The 15,295-nt window shown below is 42.7% G+C and overlaps 1 protein-coding gene across 1 annotated transcript in view; it reads right to left on the bottom strand.

Moving 5' to 3' along the window:
- Positions 1 to 15,295, bottom strand: part of gss (glutathione synthetase) — a 130,733-nt gene that overhangs the window by 73,083 nt on the left and 42,355 nt on the right. Inside the window, exon 5 of the mRNA XM_063041089.1 lies at positions 12,409 to 12,548. Coding sequence (XP_062897159.1) covers positions 12,409 to 12,548 — 140 coding nt within the window. The remainder of the gene's footprint in view (positions 1 to 12,408; positions 12,549 to 15,295) is intronic.

Here is a 15,295-nt window from a genome sequence, read left to right as displayed (position 1 = left end):
AGAAACTGCCTAGAATTTCCCTACTGCATAGTCCTCTATTTTTCTAAGCTCCACGTAGCCATCCAGGAGTCTCCTAAAAGAGCTATTGTACCACCATTGCTGGCAGAGCACTCCATGCACCCACCACTCTGTGTGAAAAACTTACCCCTGACATTCCCTCTGTACCTACTTCCAAGCACCTTAAAACTATGACCCTCATGTTAGCCATTTCAGCCCTGAGAAAAAGCCTCTGGCCATCCACACAATCAATGCTTCTCATCATCTTATACACCTCCATCAGGTCACCTCTCAATAATTGAGAAAATTTAGTCTTTTGATAGCAGCGCTTCTGGTTTTCTTTGTTTTGTTTTCTAGCCGAAACCGCTACTAATTCATAAGCTTTTTGCAGTTCTTTCTTCATATTGGACACATACTTGAGATAAGTTTTCTGTGGTAAGTCTTCACTAGATGCTCCAAAACAAAGATCCACAGATAATCTCACTTCGCGTCCCAGCATTAAATAGTATGGCAAGTGGCCAGTGGTTTCATTCTGAGTAGTTGTAACTGTACACCAAATGTCTCCATTTGCTCTTTTTCCTGACATCAAGAGTTCCTGGCATGTTGAACAATGCCCTGCTGAATCTCTCAACATAAGGATCGCCATGGTCCTCCACTTCTTGACTCCAAGCATGCTCAGTAACTCATGTATGAGATGGCTCTCAAAATCCCTTCCCTAATCACTGTACATCCTTCTCAGAAGCCATAATGAATAAAGTATTTCTCCCACAATACTTTTGCAATTGTGGATGTTTTCTGATCCTTTGGGAGAAAGGCTTGAGCATATCTAGTATAGTGATCAGGAATGACCAAGATATTTGCAATACTATTTGAATTGGCCGCTATGGAAAGAAAATCCATACACATCAGATCAGGTGGACCAGCACTTTGCATGTGAGACAATGGAGCAACTCTTTTAGGTAGCATCTTTCTCTGAATACATCAAATGCATGACTTACAATAATCTTCAACTTCAGGCTTCATTCATAGCCAATAGAAACAATCTCTGACTAATCCATTAGTCTTGTCAAAACCCAAGTGACCCGACTCATCATGAAGTGACCTCAGTACAATCTTCCTGTAGTTCTCAGGCAAAATCAACTGAGAACACACAGTTCTGTTTGGAGAAGTAACCCCTTCATCAGTAGGGGTATAGTAGGATGTTTTGTCTTCTCAACTTTTGAAATATCTCCCTTGTAAACAGCTGATCAGATTTCACCTATACAAGGGTCATCTTGCTGGGCTACTGACAATTCAGGCTCAAGGCAGCCAATTGTTTTGTATTCAGCATAGGCAGGTTGCATTTTCCTTGGGCAACTGCATGGCCAGGAGCACCCAAATAATCGCATGCTCTATCAGGCAGATCTACTGTTCTGCTCTTGGCCAGTTCCAGGTATCTCAATAGGTACATTTAATATCGAGAAATGTATACAATATACACCCTGAAAGTCTTTTTTTTTCCACAACATCCATGAAAACAGGAGTGGCCCAAAGAATGAATAACAGTTAAATGTCAGAGCCCCGAAGTCCCCCGCAGCTCCCACCTCCCACCTCCCACGCACAAGCAGCAGCAAGGCATAAGAGCACCGTGATAACACATCCACAACAAAGTTCTGACCTCCCAGCCTATACTTAAGACTTAAATCATAGGCAAACAACTTTGCCAGCCAGCAATGACCAGTGGCATCCAATTTTGCTGATATCAAAATATAAATTGGTGGGTTCTTGTTGATTCTCAGCCTGAACTTAGCACCATATATAGTCATTGAGTTTGTCTACCACTGCCCACTTCAATGACAAAAACTCCAATTTGTGAGCAGGGTCATTTTGTTTGGATGGCAAAACGCTCCAGCTAATGAAAGAAATAGGCCTCAGGCCTTCACCATGGTCTTGATATAAAAAGCCATCTAACCTTGACAGCTAGCATCTGTGAGCAGTACATATAAGCAATCGGGGGGTTTGCAAAAGCAACCACAGGTGCTTTAGTCAGTAACTCTAAGCTTCTAAAATGCCTCTTCACACCGCATCCCATCTTTCCCTGAAAGGCTCCGAAGGGTTAAGATAAGCCTTGGCTTCTTCTCCCTTTCTTCTCTGAGGGGAGATAACCACACAGGAGTTGATTCAAAGGGTGACTCACTCTGGAGTCGTTCTTCACAGATCTTCAGTAGTATCCACAGAATCCAAGAATGAGCACAGAGCACTCACAGTTCTGGGTCCTGGCCATGTGGTTACTGCCTCTATCTTTGAAAGATCATCTAAGTACACAAGTACTTCAAGCAGGTTCATGTCTCCAACAGTCTGCTCCATGACAAGTTGTAAAGTTGCCAGTGCTCCTGATATGCCAGAAGGCATCCTTTCAAAACTGAAAAAAAAATCATAGAGGACATATAAATGTTATCTTCTCTTTATCAGATTTACTCATTGGTATTTGATGATAGCCACTTCAAAACACTGAACCATTTGCTTTCACTTAAGCAGGCTAGAGCATCCTCAATCCATGTAACTGTACATTGGTCTGGGATTGTATGTCTGTTCAGTGTTCTATAACCAATGCACATTCATATTTTCCCATTCTTTTCCCTCACAACCACTGTAGGTGACATGTAGGAGCTTCTTGACTCAATTATAATTCCAGTTTCATTAAGTTTCAGCAAGTGCTGTCAAACACCTTCAACCATCCGCTGGTGCTAACTGGCGAGACCCCCCCCGCCCCCAAAAAAGATGTGTCCTCTTTCACTCTGATAGTGTGGTGAGTACTCTTGGAACAACTAACATCACAATTGTCGGTAGAAAAAATGCCCTTGCGATCCAACATTTTATCAGTTACTCTCTTTTTCCATTCCTCGGGTATTGATGAAGCAAAGTTGAATGACTTCCATATCAACCTTTCCAAAACAGAAGACTTTCTCTTTCATTTTCTTCACTGTAAAACTAGAAACTCTTGCCACAGGAAGGAGATGTGTAACCTGCCTGCCACGTCTGAGGGTGACATCTCTTCTTCAAGTGTTCCTAACAATCAATGTTATCCTGTTAGATTAGATTATGAGGGCACTCAGTCCTTGTTTATTGCCATTTAGAAATGCATGCATTAAAAATGATACATTGTTCCTCCAGTATGATATCACAGAAACACAAGACAGACCAAGACTAAAACTGACAAAAACCACATAATTATAACATATAGTTACAACAAGACAAAGCAATACCATAATTTGATAAGAGCAGACCATGGGCACGGTAAAATAAAGTCTCAGAGTCCCGATAGCCCATCATCTCACGCAGATGGTAGAAGGGAGAAAGTCTCCTTGCCGTGAGCGTCCACTGTCGCAAACTTGCCGATGCAGCATCCTGGAAGCACCCGACCACAGTCCGACTCTGAGTCCGTCCAAAAACTTCGAGCCTCCAACCAGCCCTCTGACATTGAGCACCAAGCACCATCTCTGCCCAGTGCTTCGACCCCGTCCTGGCCACCAAGCAACAAGCAAAGTCCAGGATTTGGGGCCTTCCCCTCCAGAGATTTCAGATCACACAGTAGCAGCGGTAGCAAAACAGGCATTTTAGAAGTTTCACCAGATGTTCCTTCGTGCTCTCACATCTGTCTCCATCAAATCAGAATTGGGCACGGCATCCTATCAGAATTGTGCACGGCATCCTATTAGAACAGAAAGCCAGAGATGTCTGCAGTTCAGGTCTCACTAGCATTAATGCAGGCAAGCATGATTCTTCTTCCTGCTCGACAGGAGCATGCACACGGGTGGGGTGATGGGCACTCCTGCAAATTTGAGTGTTCGAGTCACTCTAACTACTCTGCTAGGATGTAAAGAGTCTGGTTCAGAGGGAGTATGCCACACAGTTCACTCAATGTCAGTAAGACTAAAGAGCTGTTTGTGGACTTCAGGAAGAGCAAGACAAGGGAATACGAACCAATCCTCAAAGAGGGATCAGAAATTAAAAGAGTGAGCAATTTCAAGTGCCTGGCTGTCAAGATCTCTGAGGACCTAACCTGGTCCCAACGTATCGATGCAGCTATAAAGAAGGCAAGACAGCAACCATATTTCATTAGGAGTTTGAAGAGATTTGGTTTGCCACCAAAAACACTTGAAAACTTTTACAGATGTACTATGGAAAACATTCTGACTGTCTGGTACAGGAGGGCTACTGTACAGGACAGAAAGTTGTAAAATTAGTTAGCTCCAACTTGGGTAATGGTCTCCATAGTACCCAAGACATCTTCAAGGAGTGGTGCCTCAGAAAGGCGACGTCCATTATTAAGGATCCCAATCACCCCTCTTCTCATTGTTACCGTCAGGAATGAGGTACAGGAGCCTGAAGGCACACACATAACCACCGTAGCAACCATCACATCACAGGATCTGTAGAGTAAAGTAACTTAAGAACATGTGTCATGTATGGCTCTAGCATAAATGTCTTCAATCCATTTGGATACATCACAGCTTGTTCCCACTGAGCCCTTAGGAATAGTGTTTTTCACTTCAGTATTTCTGTTGATACACTGATTGGAATGTATTTGTTCCATGGTGTCAGGCTGTTCCTTTACTGGGTCCCTCTGTAGTTTCCCATTTTCTTTTTCCGTTTGATTAACTGTTGGTTTACTTTTCAAAGATTTTCCTGTCCCTCACAGTTTCACTTGAAATGCCCATCTTCTCCACATTTGTAGCAGAAAATACTAGACTTATCCTCAGTCAAGAAACCCTTGGCAGCAGCATTCCTCTGCTTTGTGATTTTCACAGGTGGGCTGGGTTCAATAGATTGGAGAAGAATGGATAAAGTAAAAGGAAAAAGTGTGGATAAAGATAAAGTAAAAGCAAAAGTTAAAAAAGAGAAAAGTAGGGGTGGACTGTAGAAAAGTCAAGTGTGTAAGAGCCAAAGGTTCCTAGATTTTAAAGACAATGAGTGTAAGGGCACTTTATCTGAATGCCTGTAGTATTCATAACAAGGTCAGTGAACTTGTGGCACAAATCAGTATAATTTTGTGGCCATTACAGAAATGTGGTTGCAGGGTGGAGAGGACTGGGAATTAAATATCCATGGATATCAGGTAGTACGGAAGGATAGGCAGGAAGGTAAGGGACATGGAGTAGCGCACTTAGTTAAGGATGAGATCAGGGTGGCAGTGAGAGGTGATACAATATCTAAGGAGCAGAACGTTGAATTCATCTGGGTGGAGATTAGGAATAGTAAAGGGAAAAAATACCACTGGCGGGTGTTGTCTGTAGGCCACTGAATAATAATATAATATTACACTGGCAGGGGCAATAGACCGAGGAATATCTGAAGCATGTAAGAATGGAACAGCAGTTATCATGGGGGACGTTAACTTGCACACAGGTTAGGTGAATCAAGTTGGTGGAGGCAGTCTTGAGGAGGGCTTCATAGTATGCATACATGAAAGCTTTCTTGAACATCATGGTACTGAACCTACAAGAAGCATGCAATCTTGGATCGCGTCTTGAACAATGAAACAGGTAAAATGTTGTTAGGAACCCTTTTGGAAAGGGTGATCACAGAATGATTTGAGTTTTTCATACAAATGGAGGGATGCAATAGTTCAATCTAAAAGCAGTGTATTATGCCTAAACAATGGAGACGACAATGAGATAAGGAAGGATTTGGCTAGTGTAGACTGGTGGGACAGTTAAGAATCAGTGGAAGACTTTGAAAGAGATTTTTCACGGTGCTCAACCAAAGTATATTCCAGTTAAAAGCAAGGACAGCAAGGGTGGGGAGAACCAGCCACGGATAACTAAGGAAATAAAGGAAGGCATCAAATTAAATGCTCGTGTGCACAAAGTTGCCAAGAGTAGTGGGAAACTGGAAGACAGGGAAAACTTTAAAAAGTAACAATGAAAGGGAAGACAGATTATGAAAATAAACTAGCACAAAATATAAAAATGGATAGTAAAAGTTTTTATAATTACATAAATCAGAAAAAGGTGGTTAAAGAGAATGTAGGTCTCCTGGAGGAGGAGAAGGGGGAATTGATGTTAGGTAATGAGGAAATGGCTGAGGCTTTGAATGACTGTTCTGTGTCGGTCTTCACGGTGAAGGACATATCTAACATGACAAAGAGAGATATTATGGATGTGATGGGAGGTGAAATAGTGCTAATGAGGTAGTGCTGAGCAAATTTGTGGGCCTGCAGATAGATAAGTCCCCTGGTCCTGATGGAATTCATCCCAAGGTACTGAAAGAAATGGTAGAGCTTATAGTTGAGGCTTTTGTAATAATTTACCAACATTCTTTGGACTCTGAGCAGGTTCCAGTGGATTGGAAGGAGGTGAAAGTCACACCACTGTTCAAAAAAGGCTGCAGGCAAAAGGCAGGTAACTATAGGCCAGTTTGCTTAACATCTACAGTTGGGAAAAGGCTTGAAGCTATCATTAAAGAAGTAATAGCGAGGCATCTGTAAAGAAATGGATCCGTCAGGTAGAACCAGCATGGATTCAGCAAAGGCAGGACCTGTATGACAAACTTACTGGAGTTCCTTGAGGATATAACAAGCACAGTGGATAGAGGGGAACAGAGGAACATTATTTATTTGGATTTCCAGAAGGTGTTCAATAAGGTGCCACATAAAAGACTTATCCATAAAGATGTATAGAGTTGGACAAGGATGTATTAGCATGGAGAGAGGATTGGTTAAGCAATAGAAAGCAGAGAGTTGGTATACATGGGTGTTACTCCGGTTGGCAATCAGTGGTGAGTGGTGTGCTGCAGGGGTCGGTGCTGGGCCTGCAACTGTTCACGATATACATTAACAATCTGGAAGAGGGATCAGAGTGTAGTGTATCCAAGTTTGCTGATGACACTAAATTGAGTGGAAAAGCAAATGTGCAGAGGATACAAAGAGTCTGCAGAGAGATATAGGTAGGTTAAGTGAGTAGGTAAGGGTCCTACACATGGAGTACAATGTTGGCAAATGTGAGATCATCCACTTTGGAAGGAAAAATGTAAGATTGGATTATTACTTAAATGGTAAAAGATTGCAGTATGCTGCTGTGCAGAAGGACTTGGGAGTGCTTGCGCGTGAATCGCAAAAAGTTGGTTTGCAAGTGCAGCAGGTTATCTAGAAGGCAAATGGAATGTTGGCCTTCATTGCTAGAGGGATTGAATTTAAGAGCGGCGAGGTTATACTCCAACTGTATAGGGTACTGGTGAGGCTGCACCTGGAGTACTGCGTGCAGGTACTGGTCTCCTTACTCGAGGAAGGATATACCGGCTTTGGAGGCGGTGCAGAGGAGGTTCACCAGGTTGATTCCAGAGATGAGGGGGTTAGAGCATGAGGAGTGATTGAATCATCTGAGACTGTACTCACTGGAATTCAGAAGAATGAGAGGAGATCGTATAGAAACATATAAAACTATAAAAGGGATAGATAAAATAAAGGCAGGAAAGTTGTTTGCACTGGTAGATGAGACTAGAACTAGGGGTCATAGCCTCAAGATTCAGGGGAATAAATTTAGGATGGAGATGAGAAGGAGCTGCTTTTCCCAAAGAGTGGTGAATCTGTGGAATTCTCTGCCCAATGAAGCAGTGGAGGCTACCTCGGTAGATATATTTAAGACAAGGTTGGATAGATTTTTGCAGAGTTGAGGAATTAAGGGTTATGGGGAAAAGTAGGTAGGCAGAGATGAGGAATTATATGCAGAATTAAAAGGACTAAAACCTAACTGACTTACTGGCAGCTTAAGAAGTCATGCTGTGAGAATAATGTATTAACAAAGAAGCGTTTATTCCATGAGAAGGCTTCTCGGTCTACTCTTATCAAACTATGTGATAACAATATATATATCTACAGCTCCACACAGTATTCAGGGCTCACTTGGCTGCAGATTTTCCCATGCTCTGTGAGCAGGGACTCTGTTTTGCCAACTGAGAATGCAACTTGCTAATAAACAGTACATACTTTTAAGTAAACTGTGTTTGACAGTTATTCTCTGGGTCTGAACCTAAAGGCCTCTGGTAGAGAGGCAGATTGACAGAGATGAGTCTATGGTCAGACCAACCATGATCTTATTGAATGGTGGAGCAGGCTCGATGTGCCAGATGGCCGACTCCTGTTCCTATTTCTTATGTTCTCATGTTTTCCAGTGGATGCGTCACATTTAGCTACAATATTAGCAGATATTAACTGAGTCATCTCAACTCGAATGATTTTCTCCTCACTTATCAAAAGCTATACTTCTGTGGCAATACGTGACCTTAGCAACTGAGGCTGCAATGGAAGACATTATTCAGCTTTTGGAAACATTTCGATCCTCAATCAGATTTTCCTCCTAACTTCTGAGTAACTCAGTAAAAGATGGAGGATCATGCATCTTGTGGGTCATTCGAATACACAGAACAATCATATCTTGTGATAGTTCACCCTTCACAACTTGCTCCACTCTTAAGTGATTTACCTCAATGCCCTCTTTGCAGCACAAGTAATGTAGCAGCTTATCAAATCAAAATGCAGGCAGAGAGTTTCTCTCTTGGAATATGTATCTGAACTTCACAAGGAGATCAGCTGAACTTTCAGTAGTACCAAAAGCATTTTCCAGACCCTGCATATAGTTAGCTGATGTGACTAAAAGATTTTCTGCCTTCAGCAAAAACTATATCAGCGTCAGGACCCCTTAAACTCTCTAACAGTCTCTGCTTCTTTATATTGTCTGAGTACTGCTATTCATCTAGTAAATGAGGTATCTGCTCAGTCCAAGCCTCATATTCTTCTTCCCCACTGGGTGTGGGCTTTACCCAGAATCAGAATCAGGTTTATTATCACCAGCATGTGACGTGAAATTTGTTAACTTAGCAGCAGCAGTTCAATGCAATACATAATCTAGCAGAGAGAGAGAGAGAAAAAAGTGATAAATAAAACATAATAATTAATAAGTAAATCAATTATGTATATTGAAAAGATTACTAAAAATGTGCAAAACAGAAATACTGTACATTAAATAAAGGGAGGTGAGTCCAAAGCTTCAAAGTCCAGTTAGGAATCTGATGGCAGAGGGGAAGAAGCTGTTCCTGAATCGCTGAGTGCATGCCTTCAGGCTTCTGTATCTCCTACCTGATGGTAACAGTGAGAAAAGGGCATGCCCTGGGTGCTGGAGGTCCTTAATAATGAACGCTGCCTTTCTGAGACGTCCTGGGTACTTTGCACGCTCGTACCCAAGATGGAGCTGACTAGATTTACAACCTTCTGCAGCTTCTTTCGGTCCTGTGCAGTAACCCCTCCATTCAAGACAGTGATGCAGCCTGTCAGAATGCTCTCCACAGTACATCTATGGAAGTTTTTGAGTGTATTTGTTGACATGACAAATCGCTTCAAACTCCTAATGAAGTATAGCCACTGTCTTGCCTTCTTTATGACTACATCGATATGTTGGGACTCTAGGGAACATTCTCAGCTTTCCATAACCCAGGACCTCAGTGGGTACACTTTGGCATTTATTGACCAGTGATGTGATAGCAGATGCCAGCTCAGATTTTAGATCAACAGCTTAACGACTTAATAGATTTTAACATCAGCCAGAGTTTTCCCTTCATTCCTCAGAAAAGAGAGCAACTTGAACTGGAAATCTTCACCCTCAGCAGCATCTGGAATTGTATTCTGTGCACCTCTAAACATATGAACTGGCCATGGCCCTGCCTCTCCAGGTATTCCCATCACATCAGGCAGAGTGAGTTCAGTCACATCACTGGAGATCTGGACCAGCACAAAATATTCGCCAACTGATTCATTCAAACACTGGTCAATCCATGTAACTTTTACCGGAGTTTTCATCAGATTCAAGGCCTTAACTGAAATTACCTATATGAATACTGACACACCCATTCAAATTTACTGTTCTCCATGAAGCAAAAATTTAACTCATACTAGTATAAACTTAGATTGAAATAGTATTGACGAAATATTTTAAATTATAAAATAAAGAAAAAGGACCCATTACATATATATTAGTCTATAGTGCATACTAATCTTTGGAGCTCATTGTGGCATAATCAACCCAGTTTGCTTCATTTCATTTACTCAAGGTACTGAAACAGTTCTGTGCTTAAGAACAGTCCAGGCAAAACATAAAAAAAAATTCACACAATGCCAAAGCTGTCAAACATTCCCCAAGGTCGCGTGCTAACTAGCTAAAAGTTATATGCACATTCTCCATGAGACCACTGCCTGCATGAGGATTTTCCGACATCATTATCTGTCCTTCGAAATGGGTCCTACGAGCGTTTCAGCATGTTCTCCTGCAATGCTCGTCGTCCATTTCCATTTTCCTTCTCTCCCCTCCTTCGATCCTGCACTCCCTCTGGAAAATGGCTCCCCCATTCTTTTCCCGCGCTCTCTTCCAAAAGAAGTGTTAAAAAGACAAATCCTATTGGCTAATACCACAAGCCTAACTTAACCAACTGTATTTTTATTTTAAACAGCAAAAATGAGATACACAACTTTATAATGTAATTAAAGGAACACTTAATGCATTTTGAGAATATCTGCAAAAAATAAATACCTAACAGCATTACTGTATTAATAAAATAAAACATGGTCTTAAGCCAGGAGATTACAAATAAATAAATACTACAAATTACAATGAAAAATAAAAATAAAAATAAATAAATAGCGTGAAAAGAGAGTAAAATACTGAGGTAGTGTTCACAGTGGGAGGCAGGGCAGAGAATGCCTCTACAAAGGAGGTGTAAGGCACCTCTTCCCACTGCTGGCCTGCAGGTCACCCTTGGGCAAAGTGTAGCTCCTGTGTAGCTCCCCACCCGCCAATCAGGGTCATCTAAAACCATGGGGGTAGGTGGTGGATGGTTGTATCAGCAGCTGGTGCATATCACAAGTCCTGCTTATGTGACCACTGATGCTAGACAGACAATCTCTGAAGAGTATTGATAATGGTTGGGGGTCATCCATCCTGTAAAAACATTGCCCAGAAGTCAGCGATGGCAATCCATTTCTGCAGAAAGATTTACCATGAACAATCATGGTCATTGGATTATGGTCGTCCACGTCATACAGCAAGGCATATAATGATGATGAATGTTCATGGACCGTTCAGAAATCTGACAAGAGGTACAAGGTCTTGACAAGGTGGATTGTGTGGTGAACAGCAAGGCATATAATGATGATGAATGTTCATGGACCATTCAGAAATCTGATTGGCTAGGTATCAACAGAGCTGCACCTCCAGTATGAGTGCTTAGCACACTGCTCTACACTCATGACTGCATGGTTAGGTACAGCTCAAACTCCATCTATAAATTCACCAATGACACCACTGTTGTAGGCAGAATCTCAGAAGGCAACAAGAAGGCATACACAGGAATGAGACAGATTGGGTGGTTGACTGCTGCTTTTGTTTCGCATGCCATTCACACAGATCATTTTATCCCTTCAGTGTACTGAGGTAGAATCAGAACCAGAGTCAGATTTAATATCACTGGTGTATGTTGCGATATTTGTTGTTATACAGCAGCAGTGCATTGCAAAAGAGCTAGGTAAAACAATAACAGAGTTCAGAATAAAATGTTGCAGTGCTGGCAGACAAGAGGTACAAGGTCTTGACAAGGTGGATTGTCTGGTGAACAGTTCATCTTATTGTACTAGGGGACCACTCAATAGTCCTACACCCATGGGACAATTTACTAATCCTTACCTCTAGGAATGGTTCCTTAAGGTTGTCATAGCCGGGGTGGTAATGGGGACAAGCTCCCACTACCTATTAAATGTTCCCAATGTCGGGCACCTCAAATAGCCTCTGACAACCAAGTCCAGCTCCTGGCCTTCATGTGTGGCTTAGATACTAAGCCTGGTGGAACCATTTCTACTGACCAGAGAAAGGGCGGAGATGGTTACTGGAACCTTAAAACCAGCCGCTTTGGGCAGATGGGGCTCGTCAGCTGTAGTTGGCAGCTCATCTAGGAGAAGGAAAACTCTCATCTCAAACCTCCTTTGCCTTGAAGCTATACCTATGCATGCAGAAAGCTTTGGGACTAAACCCCATGGGAAAAATCCAGAGCTGCAGTCCTTAAGGCAGTTCTACGTTGAGTTCAATGCTGACTGGCAACTCCTGCGTCGCTGCTGGTGCTAAACTGTATCGGTCTCTGTCGTTCCTGTGGGTTCATCTGTTGCGTGGAGTTTGGGAGCTTGCTACACTGGCAACAGCTTGCTCTCCATACTGTACTGCCCTGGCTTGTGTATCTAGACAGCTAGGACACAACATCCATGGTCGACCCTGACTGACAGAGGTCTTACTCAATTCTAGAAGCAGTAAACTCAGAATTAATCAGTATTAATTAAACTAATAAAAAAAAACAATAAAAAGGGAAGGTCAGAAAATCACTCAAGTGGAATCTTACCGATACACTTCAGGAATCTTGCCAGCTAGCCCTGCAAAGCCGGCAGAAATGGTGTTAATCTCAATCTGTTTCAAGGTGACAGCTTGACCACGTTGTTTGTCAAACATGTAGTCTGATCTGTTTATACCCAAGATAATTGGCTGAACAAGAGAATAAAAACAAGATGAGACCACAGCTTATACAACAGTAAGATTCGATTGGAAGAGTTGCGCAGACGCAGTCGCTCATCATTACACAAGGCCGCCGAGAAGATTTAAAAAGCGAGGAGTTTCTTTCACTGAGAGATTCGATTGGGAGAAGTGCGCACTCGCAATAGCTCGTCATCGTGCAAGGTCGCCAAGAAGGTTCTGGAATAACAGGGAGACACTGCCTAGTGGAGCAGTCGTTGGAGTAGCATGAGTCCGAGTAGTAGGGCTTTGGCTCACCAGGGCTTCAGCGAGGATGGGCCAAGGTGAGGTATGGAGGTAAGCTACTTTCATATCTCTTTTTCCCTCTAACTTAAGTGGGCATGACTGCAGGGCCAGTTTTCTGCTCTGGGTGTCAGATGTGGGATATCCAGGAGACTTCCAGCCTCCCTGATGGCCATATCTGCACCATATGCATCGAGTTACAGCTCCTTAGAGGCAGAGATAGGTCAATGGAACTGCAGCTCAATGGCCTTCTGCTTGTTACGGAAAATGAAGAGGTTATCGATGGGGGCTAAAGGTAGATAATCACACCGGGCCCACAGGAGACAGACAAGTGGGTGACTGTCAGGAGAGGGAAGGGAGAGCATCAGGTAGTGGAAAGCACTCCCATGGCTGTCCCACTTAAAAATAAGTACTCCATTTTGAGTACTGTTGGGGGAGGGGGGGGACTTACCTGGGGGAAGCAACATGGCCATGCCTCGGCCCTGAGTCTGGTCCTGCGGAACAGAAGAGCATGGCAGTAGTAACAGGGGAGTCTATGGTTAAGAGGACAGATAGGTGATTCTGTGGGCGTGAAAAAGAAACACAGATAGTAACTTGCCTCCCAGGTGCCAGGGTTCACCTGTTTCTGAACAGGTCCACAATATCCTGAAATGGGAGGGGGAGCAGCCACAGGTCGTAGTACATATTGGTACCAATGACAAAGGTAGAAAAAGGGAGGGGGTCCTGAAAGCAAAATACAGGGTAGTAATCTTGGGATTGCTGCCTCTGCCACGTGACAGTGAGTATAGGAATAAAATGAAGTGGCAGATAAATGCGTGGTTGAGGGATTGGAGCAAGGGGCAGGGATTCAGATTTCTGGATCATTGGGACCTCTTCTGAGGCAGGTGTGACCTGTACAAAAAGGATGGATTGCAGCTGAGTCCGAGGGGGGGGCCAATATGTTAGCAGGGAGGTTTGCAAATGCTATTGGGGAAGATTTAAACCAGATTTGCAGAGGGGTAGGAACCGAAGTGAAGAGGCAGTTGGCGCACAAGTAGAGACAACTTGTAGGGAGTTTGTGAGGAAGGGTAGGCAGATGTTAGACCAAAGATGAATTCAGCCAGATGGTTTGAGATGTGTCTACTTTAATGCAAGGAGTATCATAATCATGGTGGATAAACTTAGAGCATGGATCAATTTGTGGAACTACGACACTGTGGTCATTACAGAGACTTGGATGTCACAGGGGTTGGAATGGCTGCTGAGTGTGCCGGGCTTTAGATGCTTCAAAAAGGACAGAGATACAAAAGAGGTGGGGAGTGGCACTGCTAATCAGGGATAGTATCACGGCTGCAGAAAAGGAGGAAGTAATGGAGGGATTGTCCACTGAGTCATTATGGGTGGAAGTCAGAAACAGGAAGGGGACAATAACTCTACTGGGTGTTTTTTTTTATAGACCTCCCAGTAGCAACAGGGACATCGAGGGGCAGATATGGATGAAGATTCTCGAACAGCACAATAATATTAGGGCCGTTGTGATGGGTGATTTTAACTTTCCTAATATTGACTGGCATCTCCTTAGAGCAAGGGGTTTAGATGGGGTGGAGTTTGTTAGGTGTGTTCAGGAAGGTTTCCTGATTCAATATGTAGATAAGCCAACCAGAGGAGAGGCTGTATTTGATCCGGTATTGGGAAATGAACCTGGTCAGGTGTTAGATCTCTCCGTGAGAGAGCATTTTGGAGGTAGTGTTCATAACTCTATCTCCTTTACCATAGTGCTGGAGAGGGATAGCAGCAGACAACTTGGGAAAACATTTAATTGGGGTAGGGGGAAATATGATGCAATTAGGTAGGAACTTGGAAGCATAAATTGGGTGCAGATGTTCTCAGAGAAATGCACGGCAGAAATGTGGCAAATGTTCAGGGAACATTTTCATGGCATTCTGCACAGGTATGTTTCATTGACGTAGGGAAAGGATAGTAGGGTAAAAGAACCATGGTGTACTAAGGATGTGGAAAATCTAGTTAAGAAGAAAAGAGAAGCTTCCAAAAGGTTCAAGAAACTAGGTATTGATGAGTTCTACAAAATTACATTTGCCAGGAAGGAGTTTAAGAATGAAATTAGGGGAGCTAGAAGGGGCCAGAGAAGGCCTTGGAGAGCAGGATTAAGGAAAACCCGGAGGCATTCTACAAGTATGTGAAGAGCACGAGGATGAGCCATGTGAGAATAAGACCAAACAGGTGCGATAGTGGAAACGTGCATGGAATCAGAATCAGGTTTATTATCAACCGCATGTTACGTGAAATTTGTTAACTTAGCAGAAGCAATGAATGTAATACATAATCTAGCAGAGAGAAAATATAATAATAAATAAAATTTTAAAAAATAAGTAAAGTAAATCAATTATATATATTGAATAGATTTAAAAAATGCAAAAATCTGAAATACTGTATATTAAAAAAAAAAGTGAGATAGTGTGGCTAAAGATTCAATATCC

This window comes from Mobula hypostoma, chromosome 2 (genome assembly GCF_963921235.1).
Source record: "Mobula hypostoma chromosome 2, sMobHyp1.1, whole genome shotgun sequence".
Classification (NCBI taxonomy): Eukaryota; Metazoa; Chordata; class Chondrichthyes; order Myliobatiformes; family Myliobatidae; genus Mobula; species Mobula hypostoma.
This window is presented reverse-complemented; position numbering and strand designations above follow the sequence as displayed.